The sequence below is a fragment of the Glycine max genome, chromosome 13, assembly GCF_000004515.6.
Source record: "Glycine max cultivar Williams 82 chromosome 13, Glycine_max_v4.0, whole genome shotgun sequence".
In the NCBI taxonomy this organism is placed as follows: domain Eukaryota; kingdom Viridiplantae; phylum Streptophyta; class Magnoliopsida; order Fabales; family Fabaceae; genus Glycine; species Glycine max.
This window is the reverse complement of record NC_038249.2, coordinates 32,413,667-32,436,083: the sequence shown is the minus strand read 5'-3', so window position 1 is coordinate 32,436,083 and position 22,417 is coordinate 32,413,667. Positions and strand designations below refer to the sequence as shown.

Genomic DNA, 22,417 nt, shown 5'->3' with positions numbered 1-22,417 from the left:
CAAAGAAAAATATATATATATATATATATATATATATATATATATATATATATATATATATATATATATATATATATATATATATATATATTCTAGTCTGTCTACCACGACACGATCCTCGCACGACAATCTAATTAATTGCACACGTGTATATAAACATAAGATTGTTTTTATTTCAGTTCTTTTAATTTTCTTTTTGGTGTTTATAATTTTTTTTTTGTTTTATTTTACTTTTTGATATGTTATAAGTTTAATTTTTACAAATCATAATTTTTTTTATATTAACACTTCTTATATTCAATTTTTTTTTATTTTAGTCCTTCTTATTATAATATATTAGGTCTATTATTTAATCTCTGAGTCTTGTTGTCATTTAACAGGAATAATAACTAACATGAAATCAACAAAATTGGTAAAAAGAGAGAGATGAAATCAAGAAAACTATAAGGTATAAAAGAAGGAAAAAAGTTAAGGACCATGAAAAAAAATTCATATTATAAGAAAGTTGAAATATCTTTTTCGTTTCTATAATTTGATTTTTTATTTTATTTTTGTCTTTATATTTTTTATTTTAATTCTTATAAAATATGTTTATTTTGTTTTTTATCCTTAAAGAATTTTAGATAATATTTTAAATAGTAAAAAAAGTACAATATAAGGGATTAAAATGAAAAACTTCCAATGCAAGAATGACTTATATAAGAAGTTAGTAATTTATAAGAATTAAAATTAAACAAAAATTTAAGGAAACTTATTTAATTCTTTAATCAATATTTTAAGAAAATCGAGTAGCATTTCATCATAAAATAATGAAAGAAGTGAGTTATTTAGTTTGTCGTCATCATTTTTTTTATACGTGAGAATTGAAAATAATGTAAAAAAAATTATTGACATCATTCTTACAATTCAAGTGACATACTCAATCCAATGATAATTTTGAAGTAAAATATGGAAATAGGTGCAAATAATATTTTGATAACTTGAAACTATTAATTAGACTGAGAGAGTTAGTCACCGTATTACACTAAATTTTAAGAAGTCTTAGATATATTTCTTGTTATTATAATTTAATATTTATTTCATTTTCTTTCCTGTAAAAGAAAAAAAATATTTTAATCTTTATAAAATATGTTTATTTTGTATTTTTAAATTTTTCATTAAATAACACTTTGAAAAGTAAAATAATATTTTGGACAGTGAAAAAAAAAGTTATCTAATTTTTTTTAAGAATAAAAAATAAAATAAACACATTATATAAAAATTAAAATAAAAAATACTAAATTGTATGGATGAAAAAATATTTCATTTAAAAAATACGTGTTGGGGGTAAAAAATGATTCCCGCAAACACAAGTGATATCGTGATCACAACACACCCAAATTAATGGTCAAACATTTTAAGAACACAAAATGCCTTATCATAAAACAATAAAATATGAAAAGTGTGCCCACATGCCACGAACAAAAGAGCTAGCAAAGATACTTCAAGAAGAAGTAGCTGGTCCTCACAAGCAAGGGGCTAGTTCTAGGCACTTTGTTCTTCTTAATTCACGCATACAATTACAAGAAACATCTACTTGTTAAGGCACATCAAATATAAACTAGCAGCCAATAATGAGCATACTTATTTTCTCCAACAGAAAAAATAGCATACTTATATTTTAAACTCCAAAGAATAAAAATGTAATGAACCATAATAATTAAATGAATTGTGAAATATCGTACTGTTATGCATTTGAAAAGAGCCAGAGACGATCCACGACACTTCTAAAGAACAAAATTATTCAGTAATATGAAATTAAAATAACAAAAAAAATGCTTGTTACTTTTACAGGTCACAAGTTTGTGTTCAACAAGTCCCTACCTTTTATTTCTTTTTAAAAAAAAAAGTCCCTACCATTTCTCAGTAACATCTTCGGTTAAGGTTGTTGAAAATGAAGCTTAAAGCTGGGAACATTAACACATGTGCTAGCTCTTCTATTACTCAACAATGAAGCTTAAAGCTGGGAACGTGCAGTCTCTTGAGAGCTAAGATAAAGCCATATTTATTGCATTTAGGAGATAGTAGTGCATTTTAAATGTGGTATCTCCTAACTGCAAATTAAAAAAATAAATATTGAGATCCATTTAATCCAAGTTAATATCTCTCACATGTATTGTACTTTTTATGCACACAAATTTAGAAAACAAACTCTTGATCACATATTATATTTTATTATTTCTCAATCATATCACACTGTATTAATATAACATGATAAATCAAATACTTTATTTTTTTAATCATTTAATTTATTTTACAATCTTTTAAAACTAATAGCTATTTTGAATTTGAATTTAATTAAAATACACTGATAATAAATTTTTTTATAAAGGTGAACAATTCTTGAGTCTTGAATTACCATATTAATTATTAGGCTAAAATAGAGTTATTCTTTCTTATTTTTTTAAATATGTGATTTTAGTTTATTTGTTTTTTAATCGACACATTTTGTGTCTTTAAAAATTCGTAATTTTAATTTTTCTATTTTTTAATTGAGACATTTTATTTCTCATTTTTCTAATTAGTGATTTTATTTTTTTTTTAATTTTAGACTTGATTATGTACTTTTTAATTTTTTTTAATAAATTAAGCTTGTTAGCAATTAAACAATTTTAAAAAATAACATTTGTCATGTGGATAATAAATAGACACATATCAATTAGCATTTATAGAGTACATGAATCAATATTAGAAATAAGACATACGGACTAAAATTGTAAATTTTTTAAAGTGAAGGACAAAATGTCCCAATTAAAAAATAAGAGGCTAAGATCACAAACTTTTTAAAAGTAAAGATAAAATGTCTCAATTAAAAAATAAGAGGACTAAAATTATATATTTAAAAAAATAAGGAAATGAAAAATATATTTTAGCCTAATTATCAAAAGAAGTGAACTTTTATGAATTAAAAATAAACTTTTAGGTTATCCTATTGGCTAATAATATAAAATATTTACTATAAAATTATTGCATTATACAACTTGTTTAAGTTTTTAATTTTAATTAATTTATTTTACTTTCAGATACGTTAATAACTAAAATATTCCAAAGAAAATGTATGATTAAGTTTTTTTTGCAATTGTTATGCATAATTTTATAAAAATATAGCAGATATATTCATCTTCAGAATCTAATAATTACGTGACGTGATTTTGTTTGTTTGTTTGCGCGCGTGTATTGTATTGTTTATAAGTAGAGGTAAGTAAGTGAGTCGGTTTCTCTTGCGTAAGATTCACATGTGTAAGTTAATTTGTATTGACAGTGGATTGAAATAGTTATTTCCGTGCTCTTACGCGGATCTAATAAATTGGTTCTCTCTTTTCGTAGATTCCGCGCTTCAAATGGATTGGTCCATAGTCTTAGTTTTTTAAAAATTACATTTTTAACAAAAATACAATGTAATTAAATCAAGTTCAAAACAAATATAAATAAAATTTTAACAATTAGTCAATTGCATCAATAAAATGAATAATATTTTAACAAAAAAAAATTCAAACAATAAATTTAAAATATGAAACTTAAATATCTCCAACATTTTTTTTTATTAAATGAAAGTAAACGTTATATCACATACCATATATAAATGAGTCTTAAAGAAGCACTTGTACTACAATTAATGTGTGCTACAAAATACTATTGATTCATCTCTTACAGTAAAGGTTCTTAAGTAATATTTGAATTATTTTTCAATTAAAATTAAAGTTGTATTTAATAATTTGTATAATAAAAATTTATATTAAAAGATTATAAATATTATCAAGATAAAATTTTATCAGTTCTAATTTTTTTATTTAAAAAACAACATAAATAACACTTACAAGTTATTCAAGTAAATTTTTTTTTTATCATTTTTATCTTATTTAATATGCACATCAATGTCTGACTACATAATTATAGATTTTTTAAAAAAATTGATTTTGTGCGAACCGCGGTCCAATGAGCCAATTCATGAACCCGAGTCCGCTTATTCACCATTACTTATAATGAAAATTCTTCAACCATAAATGTATGACTAAATTTCTTTTGGTATACTTAATTTTATAAAATATAATATATTTTATGTTGAGAACTTAATAATTGCATGACGTGATTTATTTTGTTTGTTAGCATATGTCTGTAATGAAGAAGAAAAAAACGAAGATAATGTTTGATTAATTGAAGTTTCTTTTGTTGTGAAGTAATACACATAGAATTAATAAAATGCAATGAATAATATCTTATTTAAAATCGAATAATTATTTTTTCTCAATATAATTTATTATTAATCATATAGGTATCAATGTATTTTTAAATATTGATTGGTATGGTAGTATATTCTCAAATCTCCATATTCCAAATCTTTAAGACACCTAAATACAAATGCAAGATAAATCTATTGCTCCACCAAAACCCAATGCGTCCAATTATGCAAATTGCAAACACAAAACTCCCAAGTCTGACAAAAAAAAGAAGCTAGCGTACAGTATTTTAATATTTTTTTATTTATGAATTAAACAATTTCTCATGTCAATAAAACGGAGAAACAGCTAAAATGAGTTCATGCTTTCATAATTATATTTATTTAATAAATAAATAGCAACCATATGAGTGGACCGTATCCCCTCCTCCCCCCTATGACATGAGTCAATGATCGTTAACATCCAATATAAGTTGTTAAACCTACACCAAATCTCAGAGACTCAGACCTCAAATTAACATTATCTAATATTCACACACACAAAAAAAATATCATAATCTAATGCTCGTAAATTTGCCAACAAAGAAAAAGAAACATCACGTGACATGAAAACCCCACGTCTGACTTGGGTAATTCAACATTTCAACTCTGATCATCCTAAGCAATTACGGAGTGCTTCAATTACTTGAAAATAACAGTCAAAAGTTATGCATAATTACTTTTTGCAGTCTGTAGCATGTTTTAATGTTTTCAATTTCTGAAATAGAGTTGTTGGTGTTGGATGAAAGGAAGACATCAAATCTTTGTAATCAGCTTATGGTCTACCCCTGCCCGGAATCATGTGAATCTTGTGGATGTAAAATGTTCAATATATTTTCTAATAAAGAGTAATGTCAAATATGATCAATAGATTTAGGAATGGTTTTTTAAGAGGAACGACGTCTAAAATACTAATGGGTTGGATACTTGGATTTGTTGAATTAGCCTGTTTTGATCCATTTTTAGAAAACGCAAGCAGACATAGGTTTTCAACTCACCTTCTCGCCTAAGATTTTTTTTTTTTCCTTATATTCAAATCGAGACGGAGTAACTTTCTAATATACTATGGGCTAAAATGTACTTTTTTTGTCTTTTACTTTCTTAAAAAATTTGTACTTTTAGTTTCTCATTTTTATTTAAAACATTTTATTTTTTATTTTTAAAAAGTTCATGATTTTAGTTCTTATTTTAAAAAAATGAATTTTAATTTTTATAATTAATTTCAAACATTAATTTATACAGTATGTAAATGTTGATGGTGCATAGTTTGTTTATTATGGAAATGACAAATGACTTTTTTAAAATTATTTAATTGCTGACAGGTTTGATTTATTAAAAAAAATTAAAAAATATATAATCAATAAGTCTGAAATTGATTAAGAAAACTAAAATTACAAGTTTTTTTTTTTAAAGTAAAAGACAAAACATTTCAATTAACAAATAGGTTGACAAAAATTATATTTTAACCTATACTATTTATCTCTCTAAATTAATAATAGTTAAAGTTACGACGACTGTATTAAACTTTTAATCGTTAATTTTCAAATGTATTCATTTTGAAAGTGTTCATTTTCTACTTTTACATTTCTGATGTCTTTGGTTAATTAGTCAAACTGTAGTGAGGCCGCTGCAACGATTATGTACACATTTTGGGTGTATAGAAAATTTGGGGCCTTAGGCAAACATGGTACAAACATCTTTATATTTTTTTAGGTTTTTTTCTTCTTCTTAATTTTATGTTCCTCCACATTTTCACTAAAACTAGTTTTCTCAGTATACACAATAAAACAAAGTTTCGTCAATATATTTTTTTAAAACAAAAATAATTAAAAAAAAGAGTCTAAATAAACCATACAATCACTTAAAACCCACATAATCAAAATCAACTAATATGAGATTATTGCAGCTTAATTATATCTCATATTTGAGACTTAGTATGTAACTGTTAAATGTTAATACCAAAGAATCTTGTTGTCCATGGTGGTCTAACTCTAACCAGCTCAGGCAGGGTTGCATTTATAAAAAAAAAAAGTACGCTACGATCAAAAGAAAAAAACAAAAGGGCGGAAAGTTAGGCCCAGGCCCATTTATTGAAGCTTGGGGTATAAGATTAAATCTTGCCGGCGAAGCAAACGAATACTACTAAAAACATGAACGTAGGATGAGAAAGATGGTCGGAAATTGAGGAAGTAGTAAAGTAAAATGATTCCGAAGGTTTCTCCGATGAGCGAGGATGAGAAGAACAGAGAAATCGGAATCGCCACTGACAACCCTTATTATGTCACCTTTCAAGGCGTCGCTAACCACTTTCCTCCTCAACATCAACACCCACAAGCTCCCTCCGCTAATTATTACCAACGACAAGGATACCACGTTGTTCCAGGTACAATACATTCACAACCATATACACATTCTTATTTCTTACACGTTACTTATATATGTTGAGTTAAACACGATACGCGATAGTTCCTATATATGTTTCGATCCTTAATTTCATGTTGTCACAAGAAGAGAGAAGGATATTAAAATTCAAACGAGATTAATGGATTTGGCTCAAACAATGTACTCACAATTTATAATGCTTCTGTTTCTGGACACAAAAGTTACTTTATGGAATCTGTTTGAATAATGTATTCATAATTTATTTTTTATTTATTTTAATGTTGTGCAAGTTTATGCCGTTGCTGAAGGAAGGCCTGTGAGAGAACGTCGTCTTCCTTGCTGTGGACTTGTTCTGGGTTTTTATTTTTAAAAGTGTTTTTGTGAAGCTGAGATATGATCTCCTAACTGGGAGACATTGATATTTATTTAAGGGAGCCACATATCTCAACATATATACTTAATAGTACACGCACTTGAGGATCCAAATCCTAATAAGCATGGTTATTAGTCAATAATATCACATCATGTTTTGGAAGTGTAATGCATTTGCAAAGCCTCACCATAAATGCCAAGCTTATAATACATGTGGTTTGCTATTTGATTAAAATTTGAAGTGGCTTTATCTTTGTATTGCTAATGGCTAAAGTCTATATTCACATGCCTAATAACAATTACTATAGTTAAGGGACGCCTACTTATTTCATTTTCCTAACTCCTAAGAGCTAAAGTTGTGAGAAGTTTTGCCATCTTCGAGAATGCTTTTGGATTAACTAAATAATATAAGCATACAACTTAAAACTGGATGCCAATGAGTGTGAATGTGTTGGAGGTTCAATCCTCTAATAAAAATTACCATCCCCCTCCCCATTTAAGTTCTTGCTCCTTCGATTATTTGAAAGTAGTGATAGTCATTTTCTATGATGATATTAACGATTGCAACTTTATTTATATTGCAAGGTTTATAATTGGTTGGTTTATTGGTGGTGTTCCCTGGTACGTTGGAACTTTCATTCTAATGTTTGTACAGATGGATTGCCGAGAAGTGCCTGGATTAATTGCATGCACAGTTGCTGTAAGTTTTTTATTGCAAATTATTTCATTTTCACATGTTTTAATTTAGGTTTCCTTTAATGCATTAATGATTGGAAGTCTTGTCGTGTCATAGTTGGTATGGGGCTAAAAAGAAAAGGGATTATAGTTTTGGTTTCTGCACTTCTAAGTTTTAATTTCTTAAATATACATCGTGTGTATTTTCTCTGTCTCTTCATGATACCAAGCAGTATTTTCTCTGGCTATCAAATTTTCATTTCCTCATCTGCTGGGTGTTGTGTGGATATATTGCAAGTCAGTCATCTAATTGTAAAGTGAAGTTAAAAATCTAGTTTTGTTCACCAGTTATTGAAGTGACCTTCAGTAACATAGTTGTGTTTAGTTTCTACTCTGTAATTAACATTTAGAATTGGATGTTTGAGCCATTCAATCAGCACAAATTTGCTTAGAGACTAGAGTTGAAAAACAGTGTCTGAGATATGTTATATGTGTTGCTATCATTATAGATTGATTACAAAAGAGGAAAGAAAGAGTTCAGATTAAGAACTATGTTAAATACACATTAGGCTGTTATATGTAGATCGATTTAAACAGTCATCTCCTGGTAATAAAAATGCTCCAAGGTTGTTTTACCATGTTAAGAACCTGATTACTACAGTTGATAAGTGAGTACAATGTACAAAAATGGGTCCCCTTGCTTGTAAGATGTAAATGCCAAGGGTTCGAAAACTTTTCAAGATACATATATATACTAAGTAGATCATTTAAATTGGGCAATGATGTAAAAGAATAAAAGACATTGTCGTTAACACAGTTCACAAAATCTTAAGTCATTTTCCCTCCCTCCAAATCCCCCCCATATTGAAGAGGATGGAAGAAGTGGAGGGGAGGGATTTTGGCTCCCTCATTTTACCTTCCATTCCCACCAACAAGATGGGTTCATCTATGATTTTGATTACGATAGATAGGCCTATTACTGCATTTTGCTGATTAAGAATACTGTCTGGTCTAGGAATTTAATACATCTAACATACAATCACAGATTCAATGATCTGAATTATGCTACTCTAGGAATTGTCATGTTATTATTTCCTTTGAAATATTAATTTAGTGGGAAAAAAAAACATTTTAAGAAACTAGAAGAATGACAATTTAGAATTCAGATGGTCAAATTAGGAGTTTATTAAAAAAAAGTATTATTATCATTGATTAGATTTAAATGGTTTTGTCTTCCCTGTGCTCACTTGAACTATCTACTTGAATTTACAGTCCTTCGTTACTGTGATTGTTGTTGCCCTTGGTATCACGCAAGGAGATCTTGGGAAGTTGACATCCTTTTGACCTGCACAATCCTCTAGAGCATTTCTTGCAGTAATTTACACTTTCGAACTCAGTGCGGAAGTTACAATTGGCTGCAGTTGGAAATTAACACTTCGACGCAATTTCTACATGTTAAAGTAGGAGTTGATGGAAATTTGGAAACAGATTAAAAAAAAACCTCCTTTCAAATAGGATGTAAATCTTCTTGACTTAATTTAAAGTGTATTGTGATTTTAATTTACTAAACTTTAAATAGTATACACTCTTAATATGCTAATACTTTAAATAGTAAACACTATACTAATATGACTACCAATCCTTCTACTACCTTATGTTCTTACCACCATCAATTCAATGTCATCCTAACACTTGTCGCCTTGCTTACTAATGTCATTGATTTTACTAATACACCATTATCATCAACGTCTTAGCATGCACCTTGTGATGTTAATATGAATGGATAATCATCTTGTATTGCAGTATTCATTATTGGCATTTATCAAAAAATTAATGGATAGGGAGTAAAATTGAGTAAATACTTGATTTTTCCTAAATTTGAATGTTATCTTGGTTTAATTTTCTACATTTTTTATCACGTCAGTTAAAAATTTCAACGCCATTAGGTTCTTCAAAAAAATCGGGGACAAAATTTCCGGCAAATTGTAAAATATAATTTCATTGACGAACAACGAATAGATTTATAATTCATTCATGCTTAAGAGTAGCCGAAAGGGAGAACCGAATTATAAAAAACAATAATCAACCAAACCTAGGAAGCAACATGCTCAACTTTAAAAAATCTCTGACAACAATGATTAAATGTGTACTCAACTAAAATTCTGTTCAACACCTCAAGAAATGCAATAGAAGTTCTGATATTAACTTAAAAAACATCAAAAGGCCACAATTCTCTTTGGCATTAAAAGTAAAATATAGCAACTCCAGAATAGGAAGTTTAAAGTCTTCTACCCCTTCTACCACTCTTTCTACGTGTGCTATCCGAAGGAATGGGAGTAACATCCTCTGGAGAATCAAGAAACATTAATCAATCAATTAGCATTTAACAATAAAAGCAAAACAAAAGAAATCAATAAAAAATATGGGAAATACAGTTGAATATTAACGAGACATTTAAGGGGCCAAATCAAGTGAACTAAAAGCTTTCTTAAAAAGGAAAATTACCTATACGACCAATTTTCATTCCTGAACGAGCAAGGGCTCGAAGAGCTGATTGAGCACCAGGACCAGGTGTTTTGGTCTTGTTTCCACCAGTAGCACGGAGCTTGATATGAAGAGCAGTTATGCCCAGTTCCTGCTCCAAAATAATTTGAAATGATACATCAAGCTCGACAGCTTCACAGAAAATAACATCCTACTGCTACAGCAATTTCAAAGAGCAAAAACACTGAAACAGATTAAGCGGTGATACTAGCTAAAAAACAGGATGATCAAATTGGAATTCTATCAAATTCGTGAAGAAAGCAGAAAGATAATCATGAAAGTTAACATGGTTAACAGAAAGAAACTATGTTAAAGAGAAGGCCACTGACCTTGCATCTGGCAGCAACATCCTGAGCTGCAAGCATAGCAGCATAAGGAGATGATTCATCTCTGTCAGCTTTAACTTTCATACCACCTGAAGTTAGAAGTCAAAGATTATTAGTGAAGAAGGAAAGAAAATACTCAGACAAAAATTCATTTATTGGTGAAGAAGGTTAGCTTTGTGGGTATACAAACAGATCCCCAGCATATCCACTAAAAAAGAAAAGATTCAACAAAATTCATTTATCAGCAAACAAAGTTAGCTTGGTGATATACAAATGAATCCTAGGTTCCATGAATAGAAAAAAAAAAAAAAAAAGATAATGTAAAACAAAAAACAAAATTTTAAAGAAGGGCAGGCCCTATGACTAAGAACACAATCCATCATGAGGTATGGATACCTTAAGTGCCAAGAAAGAATCTCACGAAGGGGGTATATATTAACATGAAAAGCTAAAGGGGATTAAAAATAAAATAAAAACAACATATATTCACTCTAACACCATAAAATCAACTAGAAATAGCCAATATTGTGAAAAATTACATAAAAAATGAAAGAAAAAGAATATAGTTTTTATTTCTGGAATAGTGGTCTATAATTTATTAGTTGCGATAATGTGAAGAGAAACACTCATACCAGTGATTCGGACAAGGGTTTCCCTGCCAGACAAATCAGTGACATGCTGCAGTTACAAAAATCAATAATCAGAATTCTGCAACTGGTAATCGAAGCCAAGATATATAACAAATGCGGAGATATAAGGTTGGTCTAGTGGTAAAAAAAAAAAAGTACTGACGATGAAGGTGTCGTTGAAGGAGGCAAAGATGCGAGCAACGCCAAAAACGTGTTCACCATCTCTAACAGCTGGACCCAGAGTCACATTTTCCTCCTTTGGCTCTCTAACCTTTCTCCTCGACTGCATAACAAAACAAAACAAAAACACTATCAGAATTATTGGCATCTATGGTGCGACTACATGAGACTTTGCAATCTACGTACCATGGTTCGGTGAAGGGCTTCGGATGAACCGGGTTTCAAAGCTGCTAGTGCAAAGCGATAACGAATTCGGCAGCGTTTGCTTCGTTACAAATAAGAAGAAGAACAAGAAAGTGAGATTAGATTAGGGTTTGTAAGAGTATCCCTCAAAAAGTTTTTGGGTCTTTGGGCCTCTATTAGCATGACGAAGAACCCACTAACAGAATTTCCATCCCCACGCACTTTTCCTCTTTACACCTATTTTTTATTTTTGTAACAAATATATGTTTACCATAAACTAATTTATTGAAATAATACTTTTGAAATTATTTTGGTACTTGGGTTCCCTAACCAACGTCTGAGATTCAATTCCCACTTGGTCATAGAGTGACGAATATCACTTTAATCCAAAAATGGGTCAACCCATTGATAGGGATTATATCAAGAAAATAATACTTTTGAAAAAATATGATCCAATATTGTTAAATACATTACGATAAATGATTTCTATAATGTAAAAATTATAGAATTAGTTTGTATGATGCATTAAAAAATTATATTGCAAAAGTTATTGTAAAATAAATAAAAAATATTTAAAAATCAAGATAACAGAAAGAAAAAAAAAGGGAAAGAGTAAGAGGGATGAAAGTGAGAAAAATTAAAGGAGAGGAAAAATATGAGAATGAACAAGATTGGAAGTATTTTAGAAACATTAGAAAAATATATAACAAAATTGAGTATGTAATTTTAAAAAAAGAAAAAAGGCGAAAGTAGGCATCACCATTCACCACAAAGTAAAAGGTGGAAAGTTGAACCCATTTATTTAACCATCGGGTGTAAGATTAAATTTTGGCAAATCTTACTCACTAACCAAATCAAAGCAACAAAACATTATACTTAATCCCATATTAAACAAAAATCCAAGCCAAAAGTTACTTGTAAAATAACACAAACTCAATTCCCTTACAAAGTGACTTGAGCTACGCTTTTTCACAATAAGGACACCCCGTAAACATTTCCCTTAACACTCTTAAGCATTCATGATCTCTGTATGAAAGTGGGCACTCTCAAATAAAGAGATTAAACACAAACGCATAAATCACACACCGCACACTGGGTATTTGTTGTGACAATTCTAGAGAGAACAGATAAGTTTTTTACTTTTTTTTTTTAACTGTGTTAGAAATTTTTTATTTTTCTCCCACTAACTTCTTCAAAATAGACGGATGTCTCCTTTGTGCGGTCACAACAAACAGTGCATTTTTTTTTGTTCACACTTGATAATATACATTTAGAGTTAAAGAACCATTATTATTTGCTTGCTAAATGCCCTTTTCTAATGTCTTTAACGTGTGTGTCTCTTCCTTTGGGCTGTGGCATTTTACTAAATGGCATTGCACAGGATGTAATGTGGATTTTCTAATGTAAGCTTTTCAAGAATGTTCTTCTAATTTATTTATTTTTATAAATAAATATTAGTTGTTAGTATTTTTGTTTTTATTGGCAAGGAAAACTTGAACCTACAACTTCTTTCTTCTTCTCTCATTCTTTTCACTAATAAATATGAGAAATTATCTTTCAATATGAACTCCATGAAAATCATTATATTTTTTATGTTGTGAATCCTTTTGAGTGTTTGTTTTATGGGTAGATTTTTTAGTCACAGGATTACAAGATGAGAAAAAATAATCTCATATTTTTCGTGAAGTAATAAATTAATTAATTTCGAATGTATTTTTTTTATCTAGATAAACAATAATTTCACTTTTAGTCAATATTTAATCCTAACGAAAGACGTAACTAATATTTATTCTCATGAAATTTTCTTTGTGAGTAAAAATACACATGTATCATATTCTTACTCATTATCAGTCTTAATAATTTCTTCATTTATGCTTTTTAATTTTTGTTATTCTCAAAATTTTTGTTTATATGTCAATTTTTATTTATTCATGAATTTTATTCACAATAATTTTTTTGTTTTCCCTCCAATTGTTTATTGTTCATGTCTTGTGGTGCATATATATATATATATATATATGTATATTTTGGGTCATACTCTAATGAACAGTAAAATAGTAGTAGGAAGGATTTTTCCACGAGAATATAAGATATACAAAATTTTAAGTTCAATTTGCTTTTCATCTATTGGTCTTATAATAAAAAAAATTTGTATTATAAAAAAATAACATTCTTAACATAAGAATGATATTTTAGTAATTATAATATATTTCAAAGAAAAAATAATTTAAGCAAACATATCTCTAATTTTTTCTTGGGAATATGAAAAATATATATTTAACTAATTTCATAATTAACCAAATATTTTTTAAATACCCAAAAATAACATTGTGATATTTTATCTTTAGAAATATTCCCGGGACTAAAATAGTTAGTCATGAAACAAAGGCCCATTTGATGGTGTGTATCTTTCTAGTGACAGTGCACATTTGTCATAGTGTGAATTTTTTCTAAACTACCTGAACAAAATAATTTAGCTTATGTAACAAGTTATGATTTCGTGGCTTATATTATATTATATATATAATTTTTTTTGACAGGGTTTATTTATTTATATATAACTAAAACCTACTTTTTTCCACTTTGTCCTAGCATTGAGATTGAGAGAGAGAGGGTTATTTGCATTTTTATTTTTTCATTGCTTTGTTTTTTATTCATAATCTTTTTATTAAATATATAAATACGATCAACTTGAGAGAACTTGTGATTTTATTTATGAATCTTTGCATATCGTTAAATATTTACTTCATATATTTTTATATTTAATTTATTAATTAATCTATCTTTATTAAGATAGTAAAAAAAATGAACAGAAAATTTGTAGGGCTAAGTGAATTGAAATGAATATATATACTGTCACATTTCCATTGCAAGCCAATTTTTGCCTATATGGTTTATATACTGGTACTATATGTGTCAATATATATATATATATATATATATATATATATATATGTTAATTTCAATTGCAAAAACCATATAAATTAATTTAGATTCATAAATGAATAAATATACTCAAAGAATATCAAACCATATAAGCATATATTTTATATTTTTATCTATCATTTAATTTTACCAAACAATTTAATCATAATAAACTTTATTTATTTACTATCTCCAAATTTTCACATAATAATGTAAAAAAGAAGAAGAAGCAATAACAATAATTAAAAAACATTTATCTAAAATTATGGGCCTTATAAAGTGGTCTGGCCCAAAGAAAGGCCAGGTCCGAACCCGAGCCTAGTGCTCCAGGTTAAAAGTTAGGGTTTCGAGCCTCTTTATAAAGAAAGAAAACCCTAATTTTTTCTTCTTCACCGCGCACCACACTGAGAGGAAGAGGGAGTGAGAGAGAGTGTTCTTCGTTTGCTACCTTCTCCCAGAAATGGTTACGTTCAGGGTGCGTAAGATTCACGCCATTCTGTGTTTGATTTCATCTTCCTTCGATTATGATTTTTACGAGGTAGTATGTGTTTTGTGTCTTTGCAGTTTCACCAGTACCAGGTGGTCGGGAGGGCTCTCCCAACGGAAGCAGATCAGCATCCGAAGATCTACCGAATGAAGCTCTGGGCCACCAACGAGGTTCGCGCCAAGTCTAAGTTCTGGTAATGTTTTGTTTCTATTTTATTAGTTTTGTTTTTACGAGATCCTTTATGTAATGTTTTGCGTCAACAATCGGAGTTAATTGCCTCTGTTTTTGAATTATAGGTTTTAGTTTTTTTTTATAATTTTGTATTTTTTTCTTTCAATTAGGTATTTTTTGAGGAAGCTGAAGAAGGTGAAGAAGAGCAATGGTCAAGTTCTTGCTATCAACGAGGTACAATATCTTTTAGGATTGGTTTACTTTACGTCATTTTTTCTTTATAAATGTTTGGATTCTTTTGCCCATGGTTGAAAATATGTTTCGAAAAGTTTAAAATTATCGGTTGCACAGAAAATTTTTGCTATTAAATTTTCTTCTGTTAAGAAAAATGTAGAATTTCGATGTTGGTTTGAGTTGTTTTTTGCTTGATGTTGATAGTAGCATTGTGGAGTGTATCTGATGAAATAGGTGAAGAAAGCTATAATTGTGGATGATGGCGTAGTTTCTACAAAGATTTCGTTTATAACTTCATTACGAATGATAATAATATATAGTCTTCATTGTGAATGTGTTAGATTAAGAGAAGATGGTTATTTATTTATGATTTTTTCACCATAGTATGCAGTTTGAACTTGATTTGCTGAAGCTGAAGGTCTTTGTAATTTTTAAAAATAAATTATTTATAAATTCACTTGTTTGCAAGGTGTTATATTTTCCTATGGTACCTTATTTTTTGCTTGTTGGTTTTATTGAAATTTCATTGTCATTGTTGCTTGCTATTTTTAATTGTTTTTGTTGACTTGACAGTTGATCACGGTAATAGCTTAATAGATTCTTTTTTAATGATATAAAACTTCAGACAAATTGGCTTACGCACAGACTTTCCCCTCCCCCCCCCCACTTTTTGTTAACCTATGTTTTTAGTACCTAAAATTACCTCCAAAGAACTGCAGAAAAATAAGACTTGCGTTTTTTTGTTTTCTTGTGCACTACCCTGTTGAATTCATGATGTTTGTAGTAGTTGCTTGTTGTCTCTGTCAATAAGCTGTTGGCTTAGTTTGTGTCATGGCATTTATAATGGACATCCTTGTATGTTTCAAATCTGTTGAATTTATAATGTTTATGCAGAAATTTCATAATGTTTAGAGTAGATGCTTATTATTCTCTATCAATAATATGTTGAATAAGTTTGTGTCGTGACATAATTATTAAAGGAATCCTTGTATCTCGTAAGTCAATTACTGGATTTGCAGTTTATTTCAACTGAATTTGAGATGCATCTGTTAGCTTTCTGGTGGCAAATTGTGGTGGAGGCTTTTTGGTGTTGAATTTGTGTGTGTATGTAATTAATCCATTTTCAAATAATTTTATTTTGCAGATTTTTGAGAAGAACCCAACCAAGATTAAGAACTACGGGATATGGTTGCGGTATCAGAGTAGGACTGGTTACCACAACATGTACAAGGAGTACCGCGATACCACTCTAAACGGTTCAGTTGAGGCAATGTACAATGAGATGGCTTCTCGCCACAGGGTCAGGAGCCCATGCATCCAAATTATCAAGACTGCAACCATCCCAGCTAAGCTTTGCAAGAGGGAGAGCACCAAGCAATTCCACAACTCCAAAATCAAGTTCCCATTGGTCTTCCAGAAAGTTAGACCACCTACCAGGAAGCTGAAGACCACATACAAGGCCAAAAAGCCCAATTTGTTTATGTAATGTGGTTGATGAATGTATCAGAAATACTTAAGGGTGTCTTCCAGGCGTTTTCAGTAGAAACGTACTCGTTGGTTTTTTACTTCCTGATTTTTGTTTGAGGTTTTTTTATTGGGTTTATCTTTATGTTTCTGTTGGATATTATCTTGATCATTATGATAATTGAGTAGTAGAATTGAACAAATTTATATATATGGCCGTCAATCCAGATCTTATTAATTCTGAATATTGCCACAAGTCATTCAGTTGGCTATTGCAAAACAGTCGGAACTCCAACTTATTTTCCTATGTCACTGTATCGTAATACATGCTTGCATACACTTTTGTTGAATACCGAAATCACGTTGATCTGTGATACTTGGTCGATAGAAAATGGATGTTCAAACTCATAGAATTGAGTCACCATCCACCACATAAGTGCGAGATTTATGAACAAATTTTACATCCTTCAGTGTTGAGTATTTTTCTTAAATCTCAAAAGACTGTGCTTACGCTGACCGCTACAAGGATGAATCTTGATTATTCTTGATAATTGATTAATGACACCTTACAATGTACTAAAAGATTGGTAGAGCAATTCTAAGGGGAGTGTTATTCTGTTACTAACTTGTTCAGCAATTCAAGGGAGCAAAATGTCATTCGATAGCAATTTTAGTGAGACCCACTTAAGAGTAGCCAATAGGAGTAGCCATAAATGATATTGGAAAGTTATAAAATAAAATGGACAGAGCTTGGACTTGAACAACTGTACTTCTTTGTGTGAGCAAATTTTATCGTCAAAGTAAATTTTTTATTTAATTAAGTTGAATAATAAAATGAAGAAAGAGTGATTTATTGGTTAGAGAAAAAACTTATTGAGATGCTTATGAAATCCTAACTTATGTTTTTATATCCTTAATTTCTTATTATCTTTTTATATTTAGAAATCCTTAACTCTCCCTCACAAGTCACAACATACTGTCACTCCTTTCTCACTCTTGTGAATTTTCTGAAAATGTATTTAGTTACCAGATTTGAAGTTATTGTTAAATAATTAAATATGTCAACTTACACTTATCAACGAGTTTAACAGTAGATTTATCAAATTAATACTTTTAATTAAATTTTAGTTTTCAATTAACTTACATGTTAGTTTTACAAAACACACTAGCAAGTAGTAAAGTGAAATCGGATTTCATCCAAGTATTAGCATTGTCCATATAGAGGAAGCAGTTCTTGATTTCGATTCAACTTGCTATTTCTGTTGTCCTTGCTATGGTTTTGGTAATCTTGTATTTTCATTAAAAAAAATTAATGAATTAAAAAATTGAAACCATTGTGATTTATGAGAAAATGTTGTTTTTATACTTATATTTGATGCTTTTGCTTTGAGTTTTGGAGTGGATCCTGAATGAATGGAATGGAACGTCAGCGTATTTTCTAACTCAAGCTCCATGGTTGTGTTTGCTATTTTTTTATGTACAAGGAAATTTCAAACAGTAATGCTAAATCCTCTTATTATATCCTTCTACAAAAAGTAATAGCAAAGAAACAACTTTTTGACTAAGAGAGTAACTTTTTTTGAATTTATCAAATGGGTTTCATTTAGGAATAAGTTGTAACACGACTTTGTCCTTAGAAATCATAAATATTTATTCAACTTCTAAATTTTTATTTCATCTTTTTATTATTATCGTGAACACTAGTTTGATTTGTCAGAAATTTCTAAAAAATTATAGGTTGATTGATGATTATATTAGTTTTTAATTTTTTAATTCTTCTAACACATAAGTAATAAAGCATATTAGGGTTTCTTTTTTTAAGCATATTACAACTTCTTTGATTTTTATTGTTTTATCACATAACTTATGAAGATGCCCATGAAATTAGGACTTTGAAGTCGTATGGTCAATAATGATTTTGGAAGAGACAAAACTTATATTTTACTTAAATTCATGAGATTTCATGAGTCATAAATCATATAAAATGTCAAAGGTCGTGTATCATTTCTTACGACTTCAATGAAAACAAATTAAAAAAAAAATCATAATCAAACATCTTTATGCCTTATTCCTAAATGAGAATTAATTTAAAAATCACCTCCATTTGTTAAATTAAAAAAAAAATCTCCTTTTAATCAAAAGGCTTAAATAAACAACTAAGTATAAGGAAGACAGTCCCTAAAGCATAAGCTTGAAAGGAGGCTCTTAATACATCTTGACAAGAGTCCAAAATCACTAAACTTTTAAGAGAACCCAAACCCCAAAGCTCTCAATGCAAGTGCTCATAATGTCTGGTTCACGGATTAATCACTTGAAGGCAGAATTAGTGCTATATGAGCCCGAGGGAGAAGCTCCACAAATGTTTGCATCTGCTATGTCATCATTCAAAACCAAAATTTGGATTTTGTCCTTTACGTCTTGAGGAATCATAGTATTTGTTATTTTAAATGTGTTTCGTAAGAAAGATGATTTATTTTTTAGTTTTATTAGACCAAAATATAATTATTTATTTCACCAAGTTATTGCGTCTTTTTAAATGATCTTCATTTAACATTTGAGAGCTTATAGCTTTCTTTCTCTCTCTCTGACACACACACACACACACTTTTTCTTCTCTCTTTTCAGTTTTATCCTCACTATATCATTACTTCGTTTAGCAGATATTTGGGTTTGTATAAAGAAGTGGAAGTGGATGAATCTCATCAAGCTCCCCTCCTCCCTCTCCCCACATGGTTCTTTTTTTGGACATTGAGGTTTCATCTAGCTAAATTTCTCTACACCCCTGATTGAAATTTATTTACAGGGGGCAATGTTTTGTTGCTTTAACCTTAATGAATTAGTTCAGTTCTAATGTGCAGGAAAAAAGGAATTAAACATGGGAGTTACTGGTACCTTGTACTATACATTGGATACTAGGAATAGTAATTTCTCTTGTATGATCTATATATCAACATCAATGCATAACTTACACGGCTTTATATAAAAGACTATCTTTTTAATCTTTACAATTTAGTTTTTTTTTGTTATTATAATTTTTTTTTAATTTTTAGTCCTTAGAAATTATAATGTTTATTTTTTTTATTGTTCAAAATATTATCTAAGGTGTTTTGAGGATTAAAAATAAAATAAATATAATTTATAAGGACTAAAAACAGAAAAAATAATTTTACAGGAACAAAAAATAAAAAATATATTAAATTACTAGAATAAAAGAAAATTTAAACCTTATATAAAAGCAACCGTTGATTAAGATAACCTTTAAAAGAAGTAGGTTTTGGACCATGCTATTTACAAAGCAATATGTTTCTTTCATTGCATTGGTTTACCTTTTCCTATAGAAAAAATTGTAATGCATGAAAAAAGCAACAAGTGATTCCAGGAATTAAGTGAGTCGTCAAATGTGTACTTTAGTCAAGATATTCCTCAATGGAAAAATCAGAAGTCAGAAGGGTTGTTGACACTTACCATAAGTTGCTTGTTGGAAAGAGAAATATACACATGAATTTTGTTGACTAATAAGGGTCTCTCTTTTACATCTTTTCAGGACCAGTAGTATAGTTTCCTTTTGTTACAAGTGTCGAGTCATTTTCACTTTATTTTTTTGGTGCCTCAGCCTCCATTGTTTGTATGCAACTGAGAGGTGATATTATGAAACGTAACAAGAGTGCATTCAAGAAAAAGTGAAGCTTGAATGGTGTAAGTGTAACTGTAACCACATATAAATTTTCTGATTCCTTGGTGTATTATGAGATATATAGTATTATACATGGCTTTTCGTGTAACTAATTTATTTAGTAGTAATGTTTATGTAAAATAATAACTTGCGGGGATAGCTCAGTTGGGAGAGCGTCAGACTGAAGATCTGAAGGTCGCGTGTTCGATCCACGCTCACCGCAAAAGTTTTATGTATTTTTTAATGCCTAAAATTAGGCAATGTAACAAGTCTGAGAAGAAGAATAAACATGTTCTAATGATGGGGGACAAGCTCGCCTATACAAAATGATACTAATATCCTTGTCTTGTTCAACTAATAAATATTCTTGATACGCACTCAAAGATGGTGAGGTTTTTGTAGTTTAATTTCCATGAATTTAAGTAGGTTTTCAACGTGTCCTTCACGTCTTTTGCACACTGTTGACTTCCTTACGCTCACTCTTTAACCATACATAGATCCACTTCACCATTGCAAATTTACCTTTAAAAATACTATGATAAAAATGTTTGACGACAATGAAACAGCTTACTCAGGATCATTTAAGTGATGAGCAGAGAGAGATGCCTCAAGTACAGGAAAACTTGAATGTTGTAAGCAATAATAAAGCAAACATAAGAACAACATAGCACTGGATGTCTGGGAAAAGGGGAAGATTCGTAGCCCATTCAATGGACATAAAATGCCCCATTTTGGCGTCAACGTGATCCTCTGAAAGCAGAAGGAAGCATCATATGCATAATGGATGTCTCTTGTAAGTAGCAGGGTCTGCATTAGTATAGTCTCATGCATCTTTGGTCAAAACCCCACCTTTTATAGCCCACTTCCCATGTGGACTTGTTTTATGCATTTACTAACATAAACGGCTTGCTCTCCATCATAAAATCATACCTTTCCTCAATCTTTTCAAATCCAAAATACTACTCTGTTCTATCAACTTGATTGTAATGAGATTCCAAAAAGAAACAAAAAAATATCAGGCCAAAGAAGGACAACATCTACACATAAAGTTTTACGCATTATTATTTTTTATTGCATTATATTATAGATATAAAATATTGATTAACTTTATAATTTGATTAATTCTCTTTAGTGAAATCTTATCTTTTAGTCACTTTTTATTTTATTTATAAAACTTGAATCGATAATATTACTCAGGAAAATTGACTTTAAGTCCCTACTCAACTCAATGTGACCATAGTATTTTTTAAAAAAAATACTTAAGTGTAACTAAGTTTTCGCTTGGAAAGAATTGGTGAAAAATTATATTGTTAAATTGTTTGAAAATGCACCAATACCCACATAGTGTTCTTGGGGTTTTATATGTGACATGTATTTAATTTTGTAAAATAAAAAATGCTACAACCAGAACTCATGCATACACGTGATTATGTTAGTAGGTTCACAACGATTCATTGGAGTAGTTAATAAATTAAGCCTGGATTCATTTCAAAGTTTACCCAATTATGTTTCTACTCTAGCTTATACGCCAAACAAACACAAAATATATAAATCACCGACATTTTTTTGTCACTGACGTGAGTGCGTTTTGATATCACAGAATTTGGGCAGTGACATCAGGACCTACTTTTTACCTGTGCACCACTTCAGCCGGTTTTTCAGCCACAGTCAACGACCCATCTCCACTGCCAGCACCCGGTCATTTTGCTAACAACGCAACACAAGTATGATCCCTTGGACTTTACATTGAAAAAAGTTACTGTAAAATAAATTTAATTATATACACAATGCATACAAACTACTGTAGAATATATACGGTAGTGGCTACGGTGAATTAATAAAAAAAAATGCTATACACACGCTTTAAAAATATTTTTAAAAAGTAGTTTAGTCATATCTTGCATTGTACGGATGAAA

The 22,417-nt window shown here is 29.5% G+C and overlaps 3 protein-coding genes and 1 non-coding gene across 5 annotated transcripts; 3 read left to right on the top strand and 1 right to left on the bottom strand.

The window, feature by feature from the left end:
* The first annotated feature begins 5,998 nt into the window (after positions 1-5,998).
* On the top strand, positions 5,999-9,285 carry LOC102666985 (uncharacterized). Its single transcript, XM_006594436.4, has 3 exons — positions 5,999-6,638; positions 7,595-7,709; positions 8,957-9,285. The coding sequence occupies exons 1-3, from the start codon at positions 6,489-6,491 to the stop codon at positions 9,043-9,045; spliced, it is 354 nt and encodes a 117-aa protein (XP_006594499.1). The 5' UTR covers positions 5,999-6,488; the 3' UTR covers positions 9,046-9,285.
* A 525-nt stretch (positions 9,286-9,810) lies between these two features.
* Positions 9,811-11,710, bottom strand: LOC100787077 (40S ribosomal protein S14). Of its 2 annotated transcripts, XM_003542882.5 has the most exons (6): positions 11,550-11,710; positions 11,347-11,466; positions 11,187-11,232; positions 10,558-10,643; positions 10,190-10,319; positions 9,811-10,030 (listed from the first exon to the last, which is right to left on the bottom strand). In XM_003542882.5, exons 1-6 carry the CDS (start codon positions 11,550-11,552, stop codon positions 9,963-9,965), a joined length of 453 nt encoding a protein of 150 aa, XP_003542930.1. In that variant the 5' UTR covers positions 11,553-11,710; the 3' UTR covers positions 9,811-9,962. The 2 variants fall into 2 exon arrangements, with proteins under 2 accessions (XP_003542930.1, XP_006594498.1); XM_006594435.3 differs by lacking the exon at positions 11,550-11,710 and having other exon boundaries at positions 11,347-11,472.
* Positions 11,711-14,854: 3,144 nt separating this feature from the next.
* Positions 14,855-17,162, top strand: LOC100500108 (60S ribosomal protein L18a). Its single transcript, NM_001249989.2, has 4 exons — positions 14,855-14,946; positions 15,036-15,151; positions 15,300-15,363; positions 16,508-17,162. The coding sequence occupies exons 1-4, from the start codon at positions 14,932-14,934 to the stop codon at positions 16,847-16,849; spliced, it is 537 nt and encodes a 178-aa protein (NP_001236918.1). The 5' UTR covers positions 14,855-14,931; the 3' UTR covers positions 16,850-17,162.
* A 3,488-nt stretch (positions 17,163-20,650) lies between these two features.
* TRNAF-GAA (transfer RNA phenylalanine (anticodon GAA)) lies at positions 20,651-20,723 on the top strand. Its single transcript has one exon. It is a non-coding gene; the product is annotated as a tRNA-Phe (tRNA).
* Positions 20,724-22,417: the final 1,694 nt, after the last annotated feature.